The sequence below is a fragment of the Hoplias malabaricus genome, chromosome 8, assembly GCF_029633855.1.
Source record: "Hoplias malabaricus isolate fHopMal1 chromosome 8, fHopMal1.hap1, whole genome shotgun sequence".
Taxonomy (NCBI): Eukaryota; Metazoa; Chordata; class Actinopteri; order Characiformes; family Erythrinidae; genus Hoplias; species Hoplias malabaricus.
In genome coordinates this window covers 9261571-9284807 of record NC_089807.1, presented here as the reverse complement: position 1 = coordinate 9284807, position 23237 = coordinate 9261571, and the positions used below count along the sequence as shown (strand labels likewise).

The following is a 23237-nucleotide window of genomic DNA, read 5'->3' as shown; positions in this document are numbered from 1 at the left end:
ATGTGTCTGAGATATGGTGGCTTCTAAAACTATGAATAAATTTAACTCAGTCAGCTCTCAGCAGCTATTATTGATAGTTCTCCGCACCACTGCTCCACAGCCCAGAGATGTATATATGGCTTTGGTCCATACTTGGCAATGGGCATGGTGACCTTAGGTCAATACATAACTTCTCTACAGATTTCTTTCATGCCTTTCTCTGTGTCCACAATTGATAAACCTAAAGGTAATTGAATCCATTGATTATAAGGGTGCAAGTAAAAACTTTTGTGGTGTAGATAAAAGTGAATGTAAGTGAGCTGGACTTTAGTGAATGTGAGGCAGTTAGAGGAGATATAAACACCTCATGCTTCCTCCACCTCTCCAACTCTCTCTCTCTCTCTCTCTCTATGTGTGTGTGTGTGTGCATTTGACATCACTTTCCAAAACATTTTGCTACTGGGAGGATTCTCCATATAAGGATGTGTGCTCTGGGAATGTGTGTATGCGCATGTGTGTGCTTGTGTGTGTGTATGTGTGTGTATATGTGAGTGTGTGTGTGTGTGTTTGCCTTACATGGCAGAGGATCTTTGCTCAGCCTTGTTGGGAGATTATAGACTTTGGGGATAGACCTGAAGTTGGACTGATAAATCTGGTAACCATGGTAACCAGCACCTGACTGGCTGAAAGGAAGTATACTCAAATATTATGAATATAATTAAAGAACATATATTTCTTTCAACTCTATAGTTTGTTACCATTTTCTCACTTTACATAAAATGTTGTGATGTTATATTGGGCTGTTAGTGAGTAATGCAAATCCATAATTAGCATAATTACACACATTGTATGTACAGATGATTTCATAAGAAATTACAGGTATTTAATATAATTTGCTTTCTGTTTGCCACAGTGTCATGCCCAACTTCTCTGGCAAGACTCTATATTCTTAATCATGGAATATTGTTGTGAGGATTTGATGGCTTTCAGGCACGTAAACATCTGTGTGGTCAGTTACTGATATTGGATGATAAATTCACAATTTTCAGTTCAAAGGTACTGTACCACCCCTGCAGAGAACACAGCAGACATTTGAAACAGATCATGCTGACATTTGGCTCAAGTGCAAGTGCTCCAAAGCTTTTTTCTTAATTTTATGAAGATTATTTGAAGTGTCTCAGAAGTGGATGCTCCTTAAATATAGTAGAATTAAATATTTATAATAGTTGCCTACAAAACTGTGGATATAAAACCCATATCATTTTTACATAAAATGTTTCTTAATTTCTTTTCAACCTCTAGGCTGATAAACAACTATTCTTGACAGGGCTTTACCTATGCCATGTAACTGATAGTAGAGAGACAGCAGTGAGATAAAGAGGTGGGTGTGGCCAGCAGGTGCACACTGGCTCACCTGAAAATGGTAAATAAGCACTCTGTAATGTAACACTCTCAGTGTGTTTAAAGCATGGACTCATTAGGTTGTTCTTTTATTTTTATACATTGCCACAATAATTAAATTAAAGATGGTATGTTTTATATATACACCGAATTTGTGACTGTTTTTTTCTACATATACAAATTAAACATTAATCATCTATAAAATATAATAATATAATCTAACATTGTGCTTTCAGTAAAATCACTCAGTACACAACACTAATACCATTCTTTACTGAGCAGTTCACCTATTTTTGGTCTGTTTTGATGTGAAATGATTGATTATAGATAAGAGTCAGATGTATTTAGAGTAGGACATGGCAAAATTTCTCTGGTCCAGGTCTGGCTCATATTCTCCTGTTTTCATTGGCCTGCTGATGACATTTAGGCAGATTCTGCTTTACACATGATAACTACATAAAAACTAAATTAGGGTTACAAGTCACCAGAAGTCAACTATGCACATTCCACCGAAGTGGCCCTTATTCGTATTCTGTGTGGTTAAGGGACTTTTAGAGACGTACTTCTGTTTCATCACCACTGTGTACATTCCTGATTGTAATTTTTTCTCTATTACGAACTTTTTTCACCAAACCATTCTCAGTCATTTTGTTTAGACTACATCTGAACACTTAAATTATTATTTTTTTTAATTATTGTTTTTTTATTATTATTTTGAATCATTAGTGGACTGCACTTTGTTGGTTGTATTAATTTTCCAGTAACTTTAATGTGTAATGTGCTCCAAATTTCTTGCTGAAAAAAATGTCTTTTGGTAATTAATTTGATTAAACATGATACATTTACACTTAATTAGACAGAAATTAATGTGATGGATAAAAACAAACAACCATCAAACAAATAAACAAACAAACAACAAGAATACGTGTTTTTTCATGCAAAATAAACCAAGACTTAGTTTAACATCTCAGAAATATAGGTCTCTCTTCATATGAAGGTTTCCTAACATGGTCATGACACCGTAAATCCCAAGCTTATAAGCTATTAATGGAATACTGAATATTTCGTTAAATTTCGAACTTATTTCTAATCCCTTTTTAAATTATGTATTAATCATTGCATAATAAATTATTCGCGATTTTTCATGTACGTTCTGTTTATTACACGATTATTAGTTCCTCGGGCCAAATAATCATTAAGGAATCGACTATTTTTAGTGAAGAATCGACTCTTCAGAAAGACTGGCGTGTAATTACTGCAGATTTTTTAACCCCTACACTTCAGCCAAAGCTCGAGCCTGATTGACATGTATACGGCCCAATAGAATCATTTAGACAATAGACATTTCAATAATGGGCGGTGCTTAGGTGCTACGATTATGGGCCAATCGGATTTCATGCTTTGTCATTCTCCCCTCCTCCTCCTCCTCCCCATCCCCTCCCTTTACAGTGAAGTTTCTGCACCCTGAGCTTCTGCCTACTTGCAGAAAGGCAGAAAGAACAGAGGAAAGGGAGCGAGAGTGAGAGTGAGAGAGAGAGTGAGAGAGAGAGGAGGGGAAAAAGAAAGAAGTGTAAGAAAAGGAGGAGAGCGAAGGCGAAGCATTAGAGAAGCAGCGGTGTGTTTGTTTCCCCCTCAGGCGAGTTTTGAGTGTCGAGTTTTTGTAGCATTAGCAGCTTCTGTAGTGAATATGGATCATCATAATCAGCATCATCATCATCATCAATATGATGGAGAGGAGAATGATTATATGCAGCAGGAGGACGACTGGGACAGAGACATGCTCCTGGACCCAGCCTGGGAAAAACAGCAGAGGAAGGTAAGAACAGCTTAAGAATGAGGAGAGTGTTTGTGGAGGAGGGAGGGGGGCATAGCACTGTAAAGTAGGCTTCAGCAGTGTTGATATTAGAATAACATCTTTTAACAAGAAGTTATTAGCCGTAATATTTGTGCCGTAGCAATACTCACCTTACAGTTTAGCATTATAATGGAGTATTATAGTTGCATACCATAATAACACCATGGGGTTGAGGGGGGCATTAGCGCCACTGTGTGGCCCTAAAGATATGTAGTTTCCCCAAGGAAGAAGGGACTGGTTGCTCTACATATGAGCCATTACTTCTAGAACGGATATTGTAGCCCTAATAAGAGGGGTAGTGGTGGCATATGAAAAGGGAAGTAAGTGAGGGAGTAGTGGTCCTAAAGAGCGATTAGAAATCCTAAAGGGAAACAGAGTATAGTATGTATTTAGGTAAAAGCATATAAAATAAATGGACATAAAAGTGGAGTAGTAGATAATAAGGAACAGAGTAGCCCAAAAGCTGTTAAGGTATGAGTAGTGGCTGCCAAAAAGGGTAGTGTGGTCTTACAGCAGGAAGATTGTAAATAACCTTAAAAAGTAAGGACTAATGAACCTAATAAGACTGTTGCTATACTAAAATTGGGAAAAGTGATGTAGTAAATACTGGTAAATACATAAATAAGTAAATATTCGGTCTACAGAGGGGAGAAGAAAGAACAGAGACATAAAAATTCAGGTAGCATTATAAAAAAAATGAGTGGTGACCCTAAAGAGCAGTAGTGGCTCTAGTAAGGGAGCTAGAAGCCCTGTAAAAGAGCAAAGGGGTGCATCTTACTGACCATTAAACATGCTGATACATGGGGGTCTTTAATCCTAATGGGGTCATCAGATTAATATCCTTAAGGACAGGGTTCTAAGCAAGTGGCAGTCCCAAAGATGGAGTTCTAGAAATAAGGTGATACTAGCCCTACTGTTAGATACCTATGGGGAGAATTTGCCCTAAAAAGAGGACAGAAGGCCAAGCAGGGAATTGTGGTTCTAAAGTTAGGGTATAGGGAAAGGTGACCCGTAGTAGTCCTAGAAAGTGAAAGATGGCTTTAAAATCTTACAGATAGAAAAAATGATATGTCTAAAGGGGATGGAAAGTAACACAGGTTGTGTGCAGTAACCCTAAAGGTTTTAAAATAGGCTGTGGGTTGAGTTCTGTGCTTTAGGGCAGTTTATTATTTGGTGTTTTAATGCAGCGATGGCTCACTCAGTTGGGTTCAGACATGTACATGTGCCCTTTTGGATGTTCTGCAGGTTCTAGCTTGCAGAACACACTTCTCTGACAGACTTTACACTCGAATGGATGGTGCTGTATGTCTTACTACTGCAGAATGGTCCATGGTCTATGTTTAGTTCCTAATTTTTTTGGTGTATTTAAATTTATTGTGTTTTTATGTGGTTCTGCCTTTTGATTGGTCACCATTGACACTGGCCACTTTAGTTCCTTTGTTGATAGATTCTGGACTTCTAAGTATTTCCTCTTTTCAAAATAAAATTAAATTCATTTTGAAGTAGTGTTTTGAGCTGCTGCTTATGAACTGTTTGTCAAATTGTTGGTTTTTGGGAAGTTACTTTCTTATGCAAAGCGTTTACTGGAGGATGGATTAGGGCACTCTACATCTATCTGTATATTGTGCTCATTTAAAGTATTTTAGTATCACTATCCGACAGGTGTGACATATTCCTCTTGCTACTGATGTACAGCGGAGTTCTATTGGAGTAGCTGCATATTTGATAGCACTGTCTGTTTTAACAGACCTGTTTTAACATTCCCCAAGCCCTCACCAGGACATGAAGGGCGTGTTAGAGCAGGAAGACACTGAACTCTGGGTGGGTGAAGTTCTGTAGGACAAGAATATTGTGAAACTCCAGTGTACAGACTGGTAATCAAGAGGAAATAACATGAATCACAACCACAAGCTTTATTATTGGCCAAAAGCAAGATGCACAATGATCATATGTTTAGGCTGGTGATAAAGAAATCCAGTTTCCCCAATTACTAAAAATGTATTATAGAAAATCTAGAAAAAAAAAATTATACTAATTTTTTTATACTACTAATATGAAGAAGGCTACTGACAGATATTAAGTTTAGCAGCATGTAAATATGTTTGAGAGACTCAGAGGCCTACAAAAAAGTATTCTGGAGTAAATGGAAGGGCTTAAAAAATTCGCTCCCACACTTCCACCCCTCCTTCTCTGAGAGATGAAGGGAGGGAGAGGAGGAAAAGCTTGCTGCGGTTAGGGCCTGCCTTCGCAGGACAGAGCCTGCTGCCCAAAAATGGTAATAACACACGCACGCTGCTGCTGCTGCTGCTGGAAAACTTTACCCCCCTTTTTCTTTACTTTTTTACTCTTTTTTTCTCCCAATCAGTGGAAAGCTTCAGCCTCCGGTTTCCCAAATGATGTCATCAGTAAAGAGCTACCGAAAAGAAAGCATAGCTTACTGCACAGGTAGCGCTGATATAAAACAGACTTTTATATACACCGATAACATACATATCACCCATTATGTTAGGACCACTGTTTTCTGCACTCACTCTCCATTCTCTCAGCTCCACTGACCGTACAAGAGCACTGTGTAGTCCTGCAGTTACAGACTGTAGTCCATCTGTTGCTTTGCATACATTGCTCCTTTCACCTTGTCGGTCATTAGCCAACACCACCACAGAGCAGGTATGATTTGGGTGGTGGGCCATTCTCAGTGCTATAGTGAGACTGATGCATTTAAACACTGTGCCCACTCACTATTCACTTTGTTAGACACACCCCACTGTTTGTTCCAAACTGTCAATGTAAAGTCAGAGATTGTAGCTCATCTGTTGTAAAATTTATCGTGTTGGGTCATCCTCTTTATAAGTCGTCACAGACGCTGTCCACAGAAAGCTGTTAGCTGGATATTTCTCAGTCCAGCAGTGACACTGACACAGGCGATGGAGATGAGTGAATAGACAGTGAGTGTGGAAACAAATAGGTGGTCTTAATGTTACGGCTGGTGGGTATGATATTTGGTGATATAGCTGATGTTATGGGGCCGGATGATATGGCCAAAATTTATATCATGATTTATTTCTTAGTTTCTGTCGATACAATTTAATTCCAATATTTTCATGAACAATAAAAAATGCACAGAAAATTTGCCAGGAAAATCAAGAAGCATGATATCACTGACAAAGGTGGAGGGTACTAAATACAGAATTTGCTCAACTTTGCTGCAGTAAATGTTTCTACTTTTTTGTGAAGGCTACACTTAACATGGGATCACTTGCTGTGAGGAGTTGGTGGCCTTCACATGAACATTACTGAGGTTAAGTACACATAATGCAAGATTCATTCTGGATTTCAAACACAACAACAACAAAAAAGTCATTGGATGGAGCTCTATTTCCCTAGAGTTTGACACAGTTTTGTTGCACCTATGTACCCCAGTGCAGGGTGGCTTATACCCCTCGAATCGGTGATTGCCATTGATTTTATATGAGCTAAGGCTCATGTGCAGCTGCCCCAGAGCATGGAATTTCATTCCAAGCTTTTCTGCACAGTAGGTGAACAATAAAGTAGCTGAATTCCCTCATTATAAAGGGTGTCTACCACATTGGACATATAGTGTAATTTTAATGATTCCAGTGTGCAGAGCCTGAGGCGAGACTCTGCGGGAGTGGACACACACACACACATGCACACAGATAAATTGAGTGTGGTTAGAGTCTGGGGTGGGCTGCTGCCAATTAACACCCTCTGTGACTCTAATGACTGTGTGTGTGTGTGTCTGCATGTGTGTATGTGTGAAGGGGATAAATGGGTTATTGTTCACTAGAAAGGTCAGCACTGGTGTGTGTGTGTGTTTGTGTGTGTGTGTGTTTGTGTATGTGTGCACTTTAAATAAAAAATATTAAAATAACTGAATAAACACACACATGCACAGCAAATGACACAGTAGCCCACAGATCTATTTGGACACTTTGGCTATAGACAAATTGTAAGGCTGCAGATATTATGTCTGTGTGTGTGTCTGTGTGTCTGTGTGTGTGTGCGCGTGTGTCTGTGTGTGTGTGTGCGTGTGTCTGTGTGTGTGTGCGTGTGTCTGTGTGTGTAAGCGTGTCTCAACTTGCATCTCAGTGTCTCAGTGCATTCCTCATCTCCATATCACACCAGAGTTTTTGGGAAAAGATTCACAGGTGTGTGACACATTCCTCTTCAAAACATTCTCCTTTTACACACACACACAGACACACACACACACACTCATTCTCACTGTCTGACTCTCTCTTACATGCACTCTTTTTTTCTTTCTTGCTCTCTTCCTTGCTCTCTGTTATTTTTTATTCATCTTTTCATCTCTCTCTCTCTCTTCCTCTTGCTCTCTTTCTCTCTTCCTCTCATTTGTGTCCAGGCTTGCCCTTATAAGGTTAGGTACCTAAGGCACCTTTTTTACTCCTCCCTGCATTCTTTTACCTCCCCCTCCCTCTTTTACTCCCCCCCCTCTCTCTATTCACCATTCACTGCTGTGAGTTAAAGGTGTTTTTAAAGTGGCTTTTTTTTACTGTATCAGTTTATCCATGGGTTAATTTGCATATGTTCCACACACACACAGTCACCCTCACTGATACTGAATTAGTCAGCAGGATGCTGGGAAGCTTGGGAGCTGCTTTATTTATGTTGATGTTTGTAAACACATCAATCAGAAGCTGTATATGATGATGATCCATATGATGTACACTGAAGTGCTGTCCCACAACTACAAACTACAACGTTTAGAAGTAGCAGCATAGCTGCATTTCACTTTTTAAACGCTTTAACTTTTACAGTGACTTTTTTTCACAATATTGTAATTTGCGTAATTATTACAATTAAAAGTTGTAATAATCAGAGTTAATATGTTTGATTATTAATGAATCAGTGTACTGCATCATGTCTTTCTGGATTAAAATTAACACAGAACCTTGAACTTGCCGTAATAATCCTGAAGATGTTTTTGGATTTTCATTCAATGGATGTAGAGGACATTATTTGACTTGTAAATGTGAAAGCAGTATTCATGAAGCACTGAGGAATTTTGCTGTTCTCCTGCCAAATCTATATGTGCTTCCTCAGATTTGCACTTCTTGTGCTCAAATTTCTATGCTCTTGCCCAAGGTTATCCTGTGTGCTCTCAGATGGTTTTGCTAATGCTCAGGTACTCAACACATTTGTCTCTGCTTCCACTCCTCATAACCTGAGGCCATCAGGATTTGAGATGTGACTGTGTATCTCTTTCTCTTCTCAACAGTGAGAATGAAAAGGCTAGAAGCACTAACAATTTCACTGGTCGCTCACTGCAGTGATGCTCACTTGGTGATGGAGGTTTGTTCGTGTGTATTATGCTGGTTATGCCATTTATAGTCCACTCCATTACACACTCTTACCTGATTGGTCAACCTTGTAGATGTAAAAAAGATGTAAAGGAAATTTGTGTTGGTTGTCCTCAAGTCCTTCCACAGTGGTCACTTAATGCTACACATAGAATATTCTTGGTTGAATAATTTTGGTTGGTGGACTGTTCTCAGTTCAGCATTAACTGTGCTGAAAATAATTCTTCACCAAAATAATAACCACTGTAATTGTAGAAGAACAAAATGCACCTACATGATTCTACAAAGTTTGTAGAAACAAAGGTTTAATTTTTATGTTATGACACATTAGTGTTTGTAAAATAGTGGTTTTAATGAAGTGGTCAGTGGCTATGTAATACATGTGTTACGTTTTCTGAGTTTCTTGTAAGTCAGATACTGTGAGCTGTGTGAGTTTCTGTGTTTTCCCATGTAATAACCGCATTATAAAAAAACCACTGAGTGTCTTTCATGCCTAAGGTCCTTTAACAGTTTCATACTTTATTTCCCTCATCAGTGTTCTGTTATTATTGGCTGATCTTCCTATGGCTGATTATTGCCTGAGAACTGAGTTCTGTGTTTGACAAGTCAAATGAGTGCTTTCAGCCTGTTCTTATCTTATTTAAATTCACAATTTTTAATGCAAATTTGCAAGTGAGCAATTCAGGCCGAAGAGAGAAACTCTATATCCATTTATTACTTGTTCGATTGTACAGGCACAGCTTGTATAATCTCCTTTAGAAACATGTTAATTGAAACAGGCTGCTTGAAGGTCACTGTGCAGAATGTTAATTGTCAACTAGACTGGTGTAAATTCTACAAGCGTTTGGCTCAGAGCAGTGGATCTGTTTTCTGTGGTGGGATGAAGCTCCATCCAGTATTTTGGGGTGAGATGGGGTGGTGTTTCCAGATCCAGAACAAACCTTCATGGCTTCACTAGCGCTCTAACGACCAAATGCAATGAAATAATCTCCAAAATGTTCTAATATCTAACGCAGAGTTTAAATTTTCACTGCAGCATGGGTACAGAAAAAAACAACACTCTCATATTATTTTTGGATGTGTAAATCTGTCTCTATGTAGAGAAAGTGTGTGACAGTTAAAGAGCTCTCTGTGCATTTTGGGGACTCAGGAGACTCAGGGGTCAAAGGTCATCCCCCACTTCCTGTCTGCAGCTGGAGAGAAAGAAAATACACACATACACAAGCATGCACACTGAAAGCCTGGATGCTATAAAACTACCTAAACTTAAATCAACATCGTTATTATTATTTTTATTATTATTGATGTGGTTATTGTTGTTGTTAAGTCTTCTCTGTTACTGCTCTGTTACTGACTCATGACTCATACATAGTAAACATGCTTAATCTGAATGCTAAACAATGTTGATATTTATAAATATACGCTGTTGTCTCATTGATCATTTTGCTCTTGTGTTGTACGTCTCATATTGTTTTTCTTGTCTACCCCTTATATTTCCACAGCCAGCAGACGTGTGATCATTTTGTAGTAAGCATCATGCTCCTTGAATTCTGGGTCAAAACAACATTTCTAAATTAAGGAAATGAGATTTATGAAAAGTGCTGTTATCACGTGCAGTGTTAGTCACAAGCAGTCCAGGCCAGATAGGCTTTCCACTGTATGTCCCTGGATCTTCTGAATTAAAAGGATATTAAGTTTATGTCCAAGCATTTAAACATCTTCCCCACTGACTGTTATTACACAACTTCTAAGCGGTGCGCTGCTGCATCTCCACTGTTTTTGGTATGACTCAGTGTGTACCGGTTTATTAATTTTCTGGTATGGTAAAATGTATTTTTGTAGCCTTAGCTTTTCTCATAACTATTCATGCTAGCTTGCTAACTGCAGGAATGTGGAGGATTATTTTTTTACTGCAAGCCTCATTTGTAGTTATGCGTGTTTAGCAAGACAACGCAAAATGTGAACATCTAGTGTGACTGCAATATAACCCACAGAGTTAAAGCAAAAGTGTGGACTAACTCTGGGCCTTGGTAGCTGAGGTGTGCACCACCAGTTTAATTTGTTTTCCTGGAGAAAGATATTTGAATTTGTAGGAGATACATTCTGCGAGTGTGTGTGTGTGTGTGTGTTTGGGGTGCAGTCAAAGTCATCATCATTGTGCAAACAGCGACACCTGAGGAGGTGTGGCCTAAGGTCAGGTGGACTGGTGCCTTACAGGGTAGAACACATGCAGAGCTTAGCAACCTTGCAGCCTGTTTCCATAGCAACTGCTAATCAGCCTCTTTATCACCTGTGTGTGTGTTTGATCAATGATAAATACCTTCACCTAGTCTCAAACTAAACTTGTGTTTGTGTGTGTGTGAGAGAGAGAGTGTGTGTAAGTGTTTCAGGAATAATAAATTACTATCTCTCTCTCTCTGTATCGTTCTAGCTAGTGAGGGACTAAATGAATAATGAATAATTCTATCACTCTGCTGGCTGGTCAGTGTGTGTACTCTAGTGTGTGTGTGTGTGTGTGTGTGAGAGTGCATGCGTTTGCTCTCCTGCTGTCATGTCCATGCCAGATGGTACATGTGTGTGTGTGTGTGTGTGTATGTGTGTGTGTGTGTGTGTGTGTGTGTGTGTGTGTGTGTTGCTATGGTGGTGTACATTAAGACCATTGTGTTTGGGCACAATGCAGTTTGTTGCCTGAGTCTCAGTTGAGAATAATTAAAATCTTTTTAATTAGTTGCTGTCCGTGTTTATTGTCTAGGCCAGTCTCATGGGTTCAATCCTGAGCATGTAAACAGAATGTCTGGGGACCTCTGTGAAAAATTCTGGTCTAAACGTGGGTGGAACAAAGACATATTAGAGTAAAACTCGGTATGAAATTTCTAAACTAAACCCATGTCTTCAGGTGCTCGTGTGAAAGCCTGTCATAAGCACATCCTGCCTTTATAGGTGTAGATATGGTGGAAATGCAGGATTTGCAGTAAGTAATGAGAGGAAGCTAAATAAGCCAAAAGCTTGATTTGTGTGAATTAAAATATGGGAAAGGAGGATACAGGTTAATCTTGAGTAGCTCCGTCTGTTAAGTGGCATTTATACTGGTAATCAATTTGTTTGGCTAGAACAGAGTATCTTCTAACTACAACAGAAAACTAGAACAGAGTATCTTCTAACTAGAACAGAAAACTAGAGTATCTTCTTTTCAGCAGAGTAGAGCTACATGCAATGTCCACTAGTGCATCTTAAAAACCAGTGCACCTTTGAATGGCCTTTTCATTTTATTATTTTATACAATATTGTCAGTTTTTGACAGCACGATCTTTATCATCTTATGGCTTATCTAGGTGTTTAGATACTAATTTTTTTTAAATTTTATTTAGATTTTCTTTTATTTTATTCAGTGTTTACAGTAATTTTGCAAGTGAAATAACGTAAAGAGCAGCTGTTATTTTCAAATCCTTTGTGTGACCAGTGACTGTATAGATGTGTGTGTATATATGTATATACACATATATGTGTGTGTGTTTGTTTGTGTGTGTGTGCATTGTGTTACCCGGATTGTTCTGATCTCACTTCTCTGTCCATTACTCCACTTTTTGTTGTGAAAGTATTACTTCGCTTTCTTGGTCACAGCTGAATGTGTGTGTGGCAAGTCATCTGGTTAGATCATCATGACTGTTAAAACTGTGTTCCCTCTTTTGTTCCTCTGTATTGTGTCACTGTTTTAACGTTACCGTAATACAGAAACTCTGATTAGCATATCTCATTTTACACTGCTCTAGTCTGATATGTGATTAAGTAATATTTTGAAAATACTTTCAATGTTACTTTTTCATAGCATAAGCAATAGGTCATGACTGTGAAATGTCTTCTTCGGTTCAAAGAGCAGAATTATTTTACCTGGTGAATGATGGAACGGGTTTAACCCAATAATGTGGTATAAATCCATATTTGTAGATGGTCTTGTGAATTTGCTTATTTTCTCTGAGTAAACCTGTTAGTTGAAACTGGTGAAGAAAACAGAGTTGTTTGTGTTAGCCACATGTCTTTTATAATGGTGAACTGTTATTAATTGTTAAGTCTCTGTGAGCTTCCTGTAGAGTCTGCTGTGTTTTCCATAGCAATTACACTCTTGTTTAATAAGTCTCATAAACCTTCTCCTGTCCGCTGTTAAATGAATTTTATTAAAGAAAAATCATCAATACACATGGGACAGCTGCAGCTTTAGCCATGACTTTTGTCTTTGTTACTGAAATAACAGCCTGTTTGTTAGTGAATAAGGGAGAAAAACAGAGAAATACCAAGAGGGAGAGCACTGTATTTGCATGTGTTTGGGCTGACTGCACACGATAGGACATGATGTGCGTCTATGTGGCGTAACCATGTAAGACGCTCACACACACACACACACACACTCATACATTGGCATTGGTTCTTTTTGAACATTTTGGGAGTCTTCTTAATATATTTGACACAAGTGGGTAAGGCATGAACACTCATTGCTTTCAAAACCTGCGCATTTGATAGAGGCTCCTTTCATACCATTTATATTTACTTGCTTACTGTGTAATGTAATTATTTATAACACCCAGTGACCAATAACATTTATACTTTTGCTTTGCTCCTGTCCTAACGTTTTTGCAGTGGGGTCTACACCTGGGACATGCATTGGATGAGAATACATAGTAGTTTCCTTACCTTGTCTAAACAGCACTGTTCACAAAAATAAGTCTCAGTCACTGTTGAGGATGAGCCCCTGTTTACTTTCAAGCACAAGTAGCCCAGGAGTGAGGAGCGAGGAGCAGAAAAGCAACCTTTTAGTCACATTTGCTTTGTTCTATTTCTTTTAATTTCCGGTTTTCAACATATGAAATCAGTACACTTATTTCTCTGTGCTTGTTGTGTTTGTTTACTGTTATTTAACCTTATTTTTGTGTCTCATATAAAGCTGTGTTTAGTGCAGAGGAGGCTGGACATCTTTAATAAAGATGCAGGACAAAATCAGAATGACATATTTAGATATCACAAAAGACTTACTGGATTATTGTATTTCACAGTTTCTGGGTTGGAAGGAGCTCTAATAAATGTCTCAAATAGATGTGCAGTTCCACTGAACAAGTAATTTTTTTCATAGCATGTCTACTTTAAGAAAATTAACAAAAAACAGACTCTTGTTTTAATTCCAGTTTACAAAAAAACTTTACTTTATATGGTCGTACTGGACTTATTTCATCATGATTTCCTGTGTGTGTGTGTTTGTGTGTGTGTGTGTGTTTGTGTGTGTTTGATTGGGTTGCCACATTCATCATAACCAAATGTCCACAGAGTTTCATCTTTTTTGAAGGAGGTTAGTGTTTCAAGCCTTGTCGTCTCTTCCAGCTTCCACTCCTTTTAAAGGAGACTCTCTTTTAGTCTATAAAAAACAAGAGCTGCCACACCTCCGAAGTTCAGGTTTAGTTGTTTGGCCTTTGGGACGGCCTGGTCATTGTTCTGATAACTAGCACCTTCTATGCTTTTTATTTGTGTATCTTTCCTTCACTTAGTGTGGGCTTTTTGACAGCTAAACATCCTTTCAGACCCACAGTGTTGTGTTGTCTTCTCACATTGGAAGTATGAAGACAGCCAGCTGAGGAATTGTTTTAGACCTGGAGCAAGAGTCGAGTTTGATTTTCTCCTGTCTCTTAAAGGCTAAGCACCAGCGATATGAAAGTGTCAAACAAATAAATACAGTGGAATTTGAGTTTCTAACTTGTGTTTATTGATAGTCAGAAAACATGCTATTTCTTACTAATTCAAGGAATAAGGTTTAAAAGACCGTTGGTCCCCCCCCAACGGTGTTCGGAAACTCTAATAGGCGTCTTGTCTGTGACGTAGATGGTGGACAACAACTCTAGAAGCTGCACTTAATTTAATGAAAAATGACGAAAAGGTGTGTTGTTTTTGGCTGCAATCATTCAATGTACAGTGGGACATCTGTGAACAAATGGCCCAAAGATCCCAAAATATCCAGAATATTGACTAAATTTGTCAACTTTAAACGGGCACTTTGGAAAGGACCATCCGCTCACTCCGTTATCTGTAGCTCATTTCACTGGCGCTTTTCCAACAATATGGGCATGTAAGGACACCAACGAAAGGTGTTCAAGAGCCTCTGTAACATGGAGGTAAACAGGGTAAGGACACTCACTTCGCCTGTTTTAGTTGGTGTTAGTTAAAGTTAGCTTGACTTGCTAAACTCGGTGCTCAGATTATACTCGGCTACGTAGCTGCATTACGGAGGTTTATAGTGTCGGATGAATTCGAGTTCGACTTCGATCACATTTACAAGAATAACGGGGCCTCTAAATTTGAGTTGAGCTTATTGCTAGGCTATTGTCATGAATAATGTTGGTTATTTAGCTAGATACTGTCATAACAGTCAGTCATAACGGTGTTTTACCGCGGCGTTGTTCAGCTGTTGTCCAACAGTGACGTCACGGTTGCGTTCAAGAATTTCCGTAGCGAGCTCGGGTTTTTCCGTCAATTTAATAAAATTGTTAATTTTAAAGCCAATTAAACATGCTATTTTCATTTTAATTCATACTTATATATGTCAGTAACTAAAATAATGTGAAGGTGACGTTCACGATTGTAATAAAAAAACCTTTTTTAAAAACAAAATTCTGAGGATGTTTCCTCACCATTTTCTAGCTCTCTGTACTGTTTACACAGTGGAAACCGGTGTAATGTGTTTATGAAGCCCTGGTGTCAGTAAATTAATGAAATGAATAAATGATCAGTAAATGAATAAAAAACTCAAAGTGGCTCTGTCAGACATGCTAGGCTTCAACTCTCTCTTTGCTCTGGGCAGAAAAACAGCAAAGAGACCCCCAGATGTTAACGGTCATGAAAAGAGATGAGGGTATTGCTTTATCCCTGCTCTGTAGGTGGGCAATATTGACTTATTTTTGCTATTTCAGATTGTTTAGCTAGGATCACACTCTAAATTTGGGAGACTGCTAACTGCATGACAGTAAACAGCGGGAAAGTGCTACAAAGCTAAGCAACTCGTGTTACAGACAAGTTCCTGTGGTAATTCTAACTGTCATTTTTCTCCTCAAGCATGCCATAACACCTTAAAATGTGAATCTACTGAATGTACACAAACCAGAGAGAACTGCAGTCTGACTAAATTGAGAAATATTGCTTTGCAGTACACCCCTCAGGTCTTGTGTGGTATTGGTGGGTTTTGAGTTCTGTTTTACCTACCTCTTTTATGTAGATGGATTATCTTATATCTAAACTATTCAGAAAAATCTCCTGAAAACTAATAATAACTTGGACTTAATGGGCTATTTGACAAGAAATGAAGAAGGAATCCCTGATTTTTCTACAGCACTGTACATATAATGTGGTTGTGAGTATCCTTGTGGGATAGAGAAAAACAGACAGATACAGTGTGGCCCTTTTTGCTTGTTTGTAGGCTTTCAGGCATTCGGGGTTACCATAGAAACCTGGCTATGCACTGCTTAACACTGCGGCACAGTGAGAGAGAGAGAGAGAGAGAGAGAGAGAGAGAGAGAGAGAGAGAGAGAGAAGGAAGAATATAGAAAGAGAGAAATGGAGAAATTGTGTGTTTAATGTATATGAGGATATTAAACACAATTCAGACAAACCTAAGTGTATGGTCTAATGTGTATTTTTGTGTGGGTGTGGGTGTGGGTGTGGGTGTGTGTGTGTGTGTGTGAGAGAGAGAGAGAGAGAGACAGAGAGTATGCATGTGTACCATAGTTAACTATATGAGCATGTTAAGCACTCATTAAATTGTCCTCCAGGGCACTTGAGTGTGCGTAACTCCCCCTTTCTTTGTTCTTGTGAGAGTGTGTGTGTGCGTGCATGCTTGCCTGTCTGTCGTGTCTAGTGTAACTGTGTGGCCTGAACAAAACGTCAAGTATGTGGATCTCTTTGGGTGGATACATGTTTATTTAAGGATCTAGTCACAGGGGATGCTGAGTTGCCCAGCAGTGAAAGCTTTGGCCTTATTATCAGGAGTTTAATCTCCGGTTATGCCTCAGCCAACTGATGGCAGGAGTGCAATCCAGCACAATTCCTTTTTGGAGTGGGATGGCCCTGTGCCCTTCCCTCCACCCATCACACAGCGTAGTGTCAGTCAGCACTCTGTCTGATGTGTAATACCAGGGCAGTCAGTGCTCTCCTCTGGTATGTGTGGCTGTCCAGTGATGTTGCAGTATTGTTGGTGACATTGTGTGTGATGGGGCAGTTCTGCTAACAACTAAAACTACTGTAGCGACTGGGACATTAGGGAGGTGGGGTAATATATGTCACAAGATCTGTATATTCAGCTGTGCATTCTTATATTCAGTCTGTGACTGTGTGTGTGTGTGTGTTTGTGTGTGAGAGAGAGAGAGAGAGAGAGAGATTTTGATTCTTTGGGTCTCATGTTTTATTAATTCTACCAAAATAGATGAAACGGAATTGCTGTGATACACAATAACACATGTCAGAAATACCTCTCTCTCTCTCTTTCTCTCTTCCATCTCTTTCATTCATTGCTTAGTTGGCACATGCTCTGTAGAATCAGACGGAGGTCTCTTTTGTTTGTGTGTGTGTGTGTGTGTGTGTGTGAGTGACTCCTGTTGAGCTGTACAGCTGTTTCTCATCAACTTGTTACATACCGGAGAATTCTTGCTGATGCAGGCTGTTACCATGACAGCCACCCCCCACCTTCCTCTCTCTCTCTCACTCTCTCTGTCTCTGTCTCTCACATGCAAACACACACACTCTGTACCCTAAACAGGCACTGTCTGGGACTCAAACTAGACTCAAACTAAACTAAGAAGTATTTTATTTATCAGTGCTTTATTTAGAAAATGCAACCAACCTTTATAACTAAATTTTAGAAGCATTAAAAAATAAATCCCAGCAGATTTTGTTGTAAAAAATGTATGGCAGCTGTTTTAATTAGTTGTTTGTCATTTACTTTTTGTAATATTATTTTATATATACAGTTAATGAGTATGTATCACATTTCATACACACAGTCAGAGTTATTTACCTGAGCTGCATCAGTTGCTGTGTTTTCAAAAGCATTTCAGTAGTTTACTGCTCACACTCTTTGAGCATTATTAAACATTTTAGGTCCTAAAGACTTCTGTATGAACACACACTTCACTTCCCGTCTTATCGCTTCACTTATAGCAGTTACTTGGGAAAATAAAATAAAATCGAATAATAATAATGATCTCTTTCTGTTGTGCAGACATTTACAGCATGGTGTAACTCTCACTTGCGGAAAGCTGGGACTCAGATCGAGAACATTGAGGAGGATTTCAGAGATGGACTCAAACTCATGCTGCTGCTTGAGGTCATCTCAGGTGGGTGCACTTTCACCTCTTTTTTTGCTTTTACCTAAAGGAGGGATATTTTTACGTCTGGGTGGCCCAACTGTCTCAGCACTGTCTCTACTGACCAGCTGGTGTCCAGGAAGGTAATACAGTCTTCAGCCTCCCAACTGGTAGCACTGTGTGACTGGGGAAGACCTTCCTAATGGATGTTTTACATTCACTGGAAAAACTGGATTGAGAACAAATTTTTCAAAGACATATTTAAACTATAAATAAAAAGTTTTGTTTGTTTATCATTTTGTACTCTCTCTCTCTCTCTCTCTCTCTCTCTCTCTCTCTCTCTCTCTCTCTCTCTCTCTCTCTCTGTGTGTGTGTGTAGGAGAGCGTCTGGCTAAGCCAGAGCGAGGGAAGATGAGGGTGCATAAAATATCAAATGTAAACAAAGCTCTGAACTTCATTGCCAGCAAAGGGGTTAAACTTGTGTCCATTGGAGCAGAAGGTACAACACTCATGCACAGACACACAAGCATGTTTTATGTATAACATGTAACACACACCCAGTGACCTGTATTCCACACAAGAAGATGGTCAATAGGTCAGTGTTCCAGTGTGGAGATCAATTCTCATCAGATGAATTTAAGCACAATGTTGTTTTTGTGTGTATATTGAATTAAAAAGGTTAACACTTGCCTGAGGAGTCCAGCTGTCTGACCAGACCAGTCATTAACAAGGAGTCAATAGGCTTGTTGCCAAAATTTGCCTTCTAATAATCACACATATCATGAGAAAGTGGAGGTTAGGTATAAGTTTATGCTTTTTTTCCTCTCATAACAATCCACATCACACACCATGTTATTTTTTACACATTCACAGATATTCACCATTAATATTAATGCTTATTATTTATCTCCTGAATATCCGCAGTAATCAGACTTTGTCATCTCTGCTTTATGTAAATGTAACATAAACTTTGAGAAGGCTAATGTGCTTCTTTCTAGAACGCATGTGTTTTTGCAGCAAGTAGTGATGACTGTGTTTTTCAAATATGGCCATGAAGAAAGAATAGGACTTTCTCTGTCTGTGTATCCCTTTCTTACTCATATTCTCTTTCTTTCTCTCTCTCTCTCTGTCTCTCTGTCTGTCTGTCCCTCTCTCTATGGTAATTTGGGCCTAAAATGGTCTAATCCAAAGCTGCATTCCTGACAGATTAGCTTGCAGGAATCCTGCAGTGAATTTGTGTGTGTGTCTGTGTGAGCTTGAGTGTGAGTATTGTCAGTGTTTGTACGTGTTATAGAACTTTGTAATTCAACAATTTGTCTATAAAGTTGGCAATACACTGCCTCTCTCTCTCTCTCTCTCTCTCTCTCTCTCTGTCTCACTCTCTTTTACACACACACAAACACACACACACACACACATGCATGAAGTTAGGGGGTGGAGTGTATTATGAGATTAGTGGAAGAAAAGCAGGAGGGTTGGACACACTCATCCTTGTGGGGAGGACACACACATTTCCTGTTTATGCAATTGTATGATCTTAAATCTAATCTCAGAAAAATGTCCTAAAAATAACTTTTGCTTAAGGAAATCTGGCCTATTAAAATATGTTTTAAATGTCTGAGTGTCAGAAAATGTATTATTTAGGCTTTGGAAGTGGAATGTTGGAGTGTATACGTTAAAATAGGACATTAAAAAAATGAGAAGGTCATTCATTACGTACCAGAGTTAATGTCAGAATGTAAACAGGTGAAGACTAATAACATTCAGCTAAATGTATGATGATATTTATTTCAGCTTTATATGCATGATAAAGAATAAACATTTGTGAGAAGAATTCATTCATTCATAACACAACAGTTTTACGCTTTTGAGTTCAGCTGCTTTTAGACTTTCCCAGTGCTACTATTATTAGCTTGTATCCTAAGTAAATATATATAGCTCGGATTGTGAAGGATGGACTATTGAGGCATTTGTTTTAATCACTGGTTTATGATAATTGTTGTTGTTTGTTTGTGTCAGAAATTGTTGATGGAAACGCTAAGATGACATTAGGAATGATCTGGACCATCATCCTTCGCTTTGCCATCCAGGACATTTCAGTTGAAGGTATTACTCTCTCTTTCACCACTCCATTTCCCAATCTTTTCCTGGCAGTTCAGTGTCAGTCTTTAAGCTCAGTTCAGTTTTGTTCAGTTGGAGTCAGTTTTGTTTAGTTCAGTTTGGAGGAGTTCACTTCATTTAGATTAATTTGATTCTGTTCAGATTCTTTCAGTTCACTTCAATGCAGCTCAGTTTGATTCAGTTTACAGATTTTGTGAATTCAGTTGAGTTCAGTTTATTTAGTTCAGCAGAGCTAGGTTGAACTCAGCTTAATTCAGTTTAGTTCAGTTCAGTGCACCTGGGTTGATCTGAGTTTATTATTATCAGATAGATAGATAGATACTTTATTGATCCTGAAGAGAATTTAGCAAAAAGCTTTTTTTTTTTTTTTCAGTTCAGTTTCCCAGTTCAGTTGAGTTAAATTGACTTCATTTCAGCAGTCATGTGATCATGTGCTGTGTGTTGGTGTAGAGACCTCAGCTAAAGAGGGGCTGCTGCTGTGGTGCCAGAGGAAAACAGCACCATACAAAAACGTCAACATCCAGAACTTTCACATCAGGTTAGCTACACACACACACACACAAAATCACACACATACATCTCTCTCTCTTTCTCTCTCTCTCTCTCTCTCTCTCATGCACTCATTCACACACGCTCACCCACACACACTCTTTCACTTGTTTTGTTGAATGTGACTCTAGTCACCTGAGTAGTGTGTGTGTGTGAACATATGAAAACAGAAATGAGAGAGAGCAGGGTTGGCCTTTGAAGTGCTTCAGGGTCAGAGAGAGCTTGACGGGAAATGGACAATCAGAACTTTACACACACACACTTTCACTCTATAACTCTCTTTCACTCCCACCCAATCTGTCTCTCTCTCTTTGTTGTCATGGTGATTTTAGGTAGTATGCTGTCATGGTCGCTGTGTTGAATGAATGTGTCTGTGTGTGTGCGGGTGTGAGAAGCTTTGCTAGAGATGAAATACCTGCAGATGAACACTCCTCTCTTTTTCTCTCTTTTTCTCACACACATTCTCTCTCTCTCTCTCTTTTTCTCACACACTCTCTCTCTCTCTTTTTACAGGTAGGCTAAATTTAAATTACTTGATTTCTAATGAATATATGTTCCAATTAATAGAATACTGAATATAAATATAATAATTAATCATGTCTATATATATGTTCTCTTTTTTTCTCTCTCAGCTGGAAGGATGGTTTGGGGTTCTGCGCTCTCATTCACAGACATCGTCCAGAACTCATTGATTATGGAAAACTGCGCAAGGTCATAAACATATAACTACATTACCTGACATTAAATCATAGAAGCCAATGTTCAGGGCTAACTGAGTATCTTTTTAACCTTCACCTCCACAGGATGACCCCATGACCAATCTGAACACAGCTTTTGACGTGGCTGAGAAATACCTGGACATCCCCAAGATGCTGGACGCAGAGGGTAAGATCAGCAAGGGCAGTCTGGAAAATGATTCAAGGGATTCACTTCAGTGGGGCCCACAACGTACCACACAAATAGCTGATTAATCGTTAAGGAGTGTCAATGGAAATTAGATGGTGGTTTCGAAGGAGATGATTTAGCGAGACCAGTACTTGCACTGATGCAGATGAATCACACAGCAGAAATGGCCAAAGATTATATACAATGAATGATGTTATATCAACTATTACATACATTCATAGTGCTGCCCCTCCAAACCAACAGAGGTCGCTGTCTACTGAGTATTAAGCCCAGTTTATGCTTCTATGGTAAACCTATGGTGTAGGCAGAGCAGCCTGATGCGCACCTCTCCAGAAATGCTACACAGACTTCAATGAATGCAGTGATTGGTGAGCAGTGGGATGAACATGGCTCAATTTGCTCAAGTCCAGAAGTCCAAAAATATTAACTCCTCTACATTAAACTTTCTAAGTAGTGCAGTTTAAAAATTTGTAAAACTAATACCACTACACCACTACATTGTTTACTGCATAGGGTTGAAGAAGATGATTGAAATTCAGCCTTAGTGGTTTGGCGTTAAAATTGCAGAGTGACACAGACGCCAATGAACAAGTATAAATTTTCACAATGGCATAGGACACATGTGCAGGTCAATAAACTGGTTTTAGTGTGTTTTCTTCACCAGTATAGATTTACTCGTTTAGATTTGGGATTTTTTTTGCCTGCTGGGGCTGTAATTTTAAAATAGAAAATATTACATAGTGTTCCTTTTAAGCTCTGTTTTGTCTACATAGTTGCAGAGTATAGTTTGAACTATTTCTGCAATTCTGAGACACCTGTGTCTTAAACAGGCTATAGTTTTGTTTTTCTGACTTTTGCCCATTATTTCTTTTGGACTTGTTCATCTCTCTGTACTGATTTGTGGGTTTTGGAATATTTCTTCTGGTTTTGACCTCGCGTCACAGATTGTGTTTAGTAAATCTCCAATTGACTCACCCTCCATGAGTGATTTGTGTCATCTGCAGATCTGTAAACTCTGTATATGAATGAATAGTAGTTACTAATGACTCCAATACAGCCAAATACTAAATGGTACAAATCATTTTGTTAATTCATAATAGTTCTAAGAACTGAAAGTGATTACTTACAGTCTCACATTCGCACAATGTTTGATAGAAAAAAGTATTTTGTATTATTGGTTTTAGGCGGAGAAACATTTTCAATTGTTTAAGCGCGGTGACTGTGTTCATCCAACTCCTAGCAGCGGTGCCGCTGTGTGTTGCATGGAGAGCTGTGCAGAGCAGGGAGATTTGTTCAGACACGTTACGGTTTTATTCACACCAGCAGATTTTCATAATGTAGTGGAGTAAAAAGTAAGACATTTAGCCTTGAAATGTAGTGGAGTTAAAGTAAAATGTCGCCCAAAATCGAAATACCTCAGTAAAGTACAGACACAAAAAAAGTACTAATTACATTTACTTTGAAGCTGTCCCCCACTGGTCAGTTCTGTGTAGAAGAATCAAGTCTGTATGAGTCAATTGAATCTTTGAGAGTCAAGTAAGACACAGAATCTACTTTTGATTAAACAGATTGATTAAGGTTTTATAGTTTGAACAACTGTAGACTGTTTTTTACCATGTTAATTATTGTGTATTAGGTCTGTTTTAAAATTGGGCAAATAATGATAACACCTCAAACTCTGTACTATTGGGGCTGAAGGATTCTTTCTTCTTGCTTTTGCCTTTCCTGTTCTCTGTCTTAAACTGGGTTAGT

General features: G+C 38.7%; 1 protein-coding gene across 5 annotated transcripts in view; it reads left to right on the top strand.

Annotated features, from left to right (window-relative positions):
* Positions 1–2875: 2875 nt before the first annotated feature.
* Positions 2876–23237, top strand: part of actn1 (actinin, alpha 1) — a 36829-nt gene continuing 16467 nt past the window's right edge. For all 5 annotated transcript variants that reach the window (XM_066679959.1, XM_066679957.1, XM_066679958.1 and 2 more), the window contains exons 1-7: positions 2876–3196; positions 17825–17939; positions 18289–18408; positions 19929–20015; positions 20481–20568; positions 21212–21290; positions 21383–21464. In XM_066679959.1, the coding sequence (XP_066536056.1) occupies positions 3068–3196; positions 17825–17939; positions 18289–18408; positions 19929–20015; positions 20481–20568; positions 21212–21290; positions 21383–21464 (700 nt within the window). In that variant the 5' untranslated portion in view covers positions 2876–3067. The remainder of the gene's footprint in view (positions 3197–17824; positions 17940–18288; positions 18409–19928; positions 20016–20480; positions 20569–21211; positions 21291–21382; positions 21465–23237) is intronic.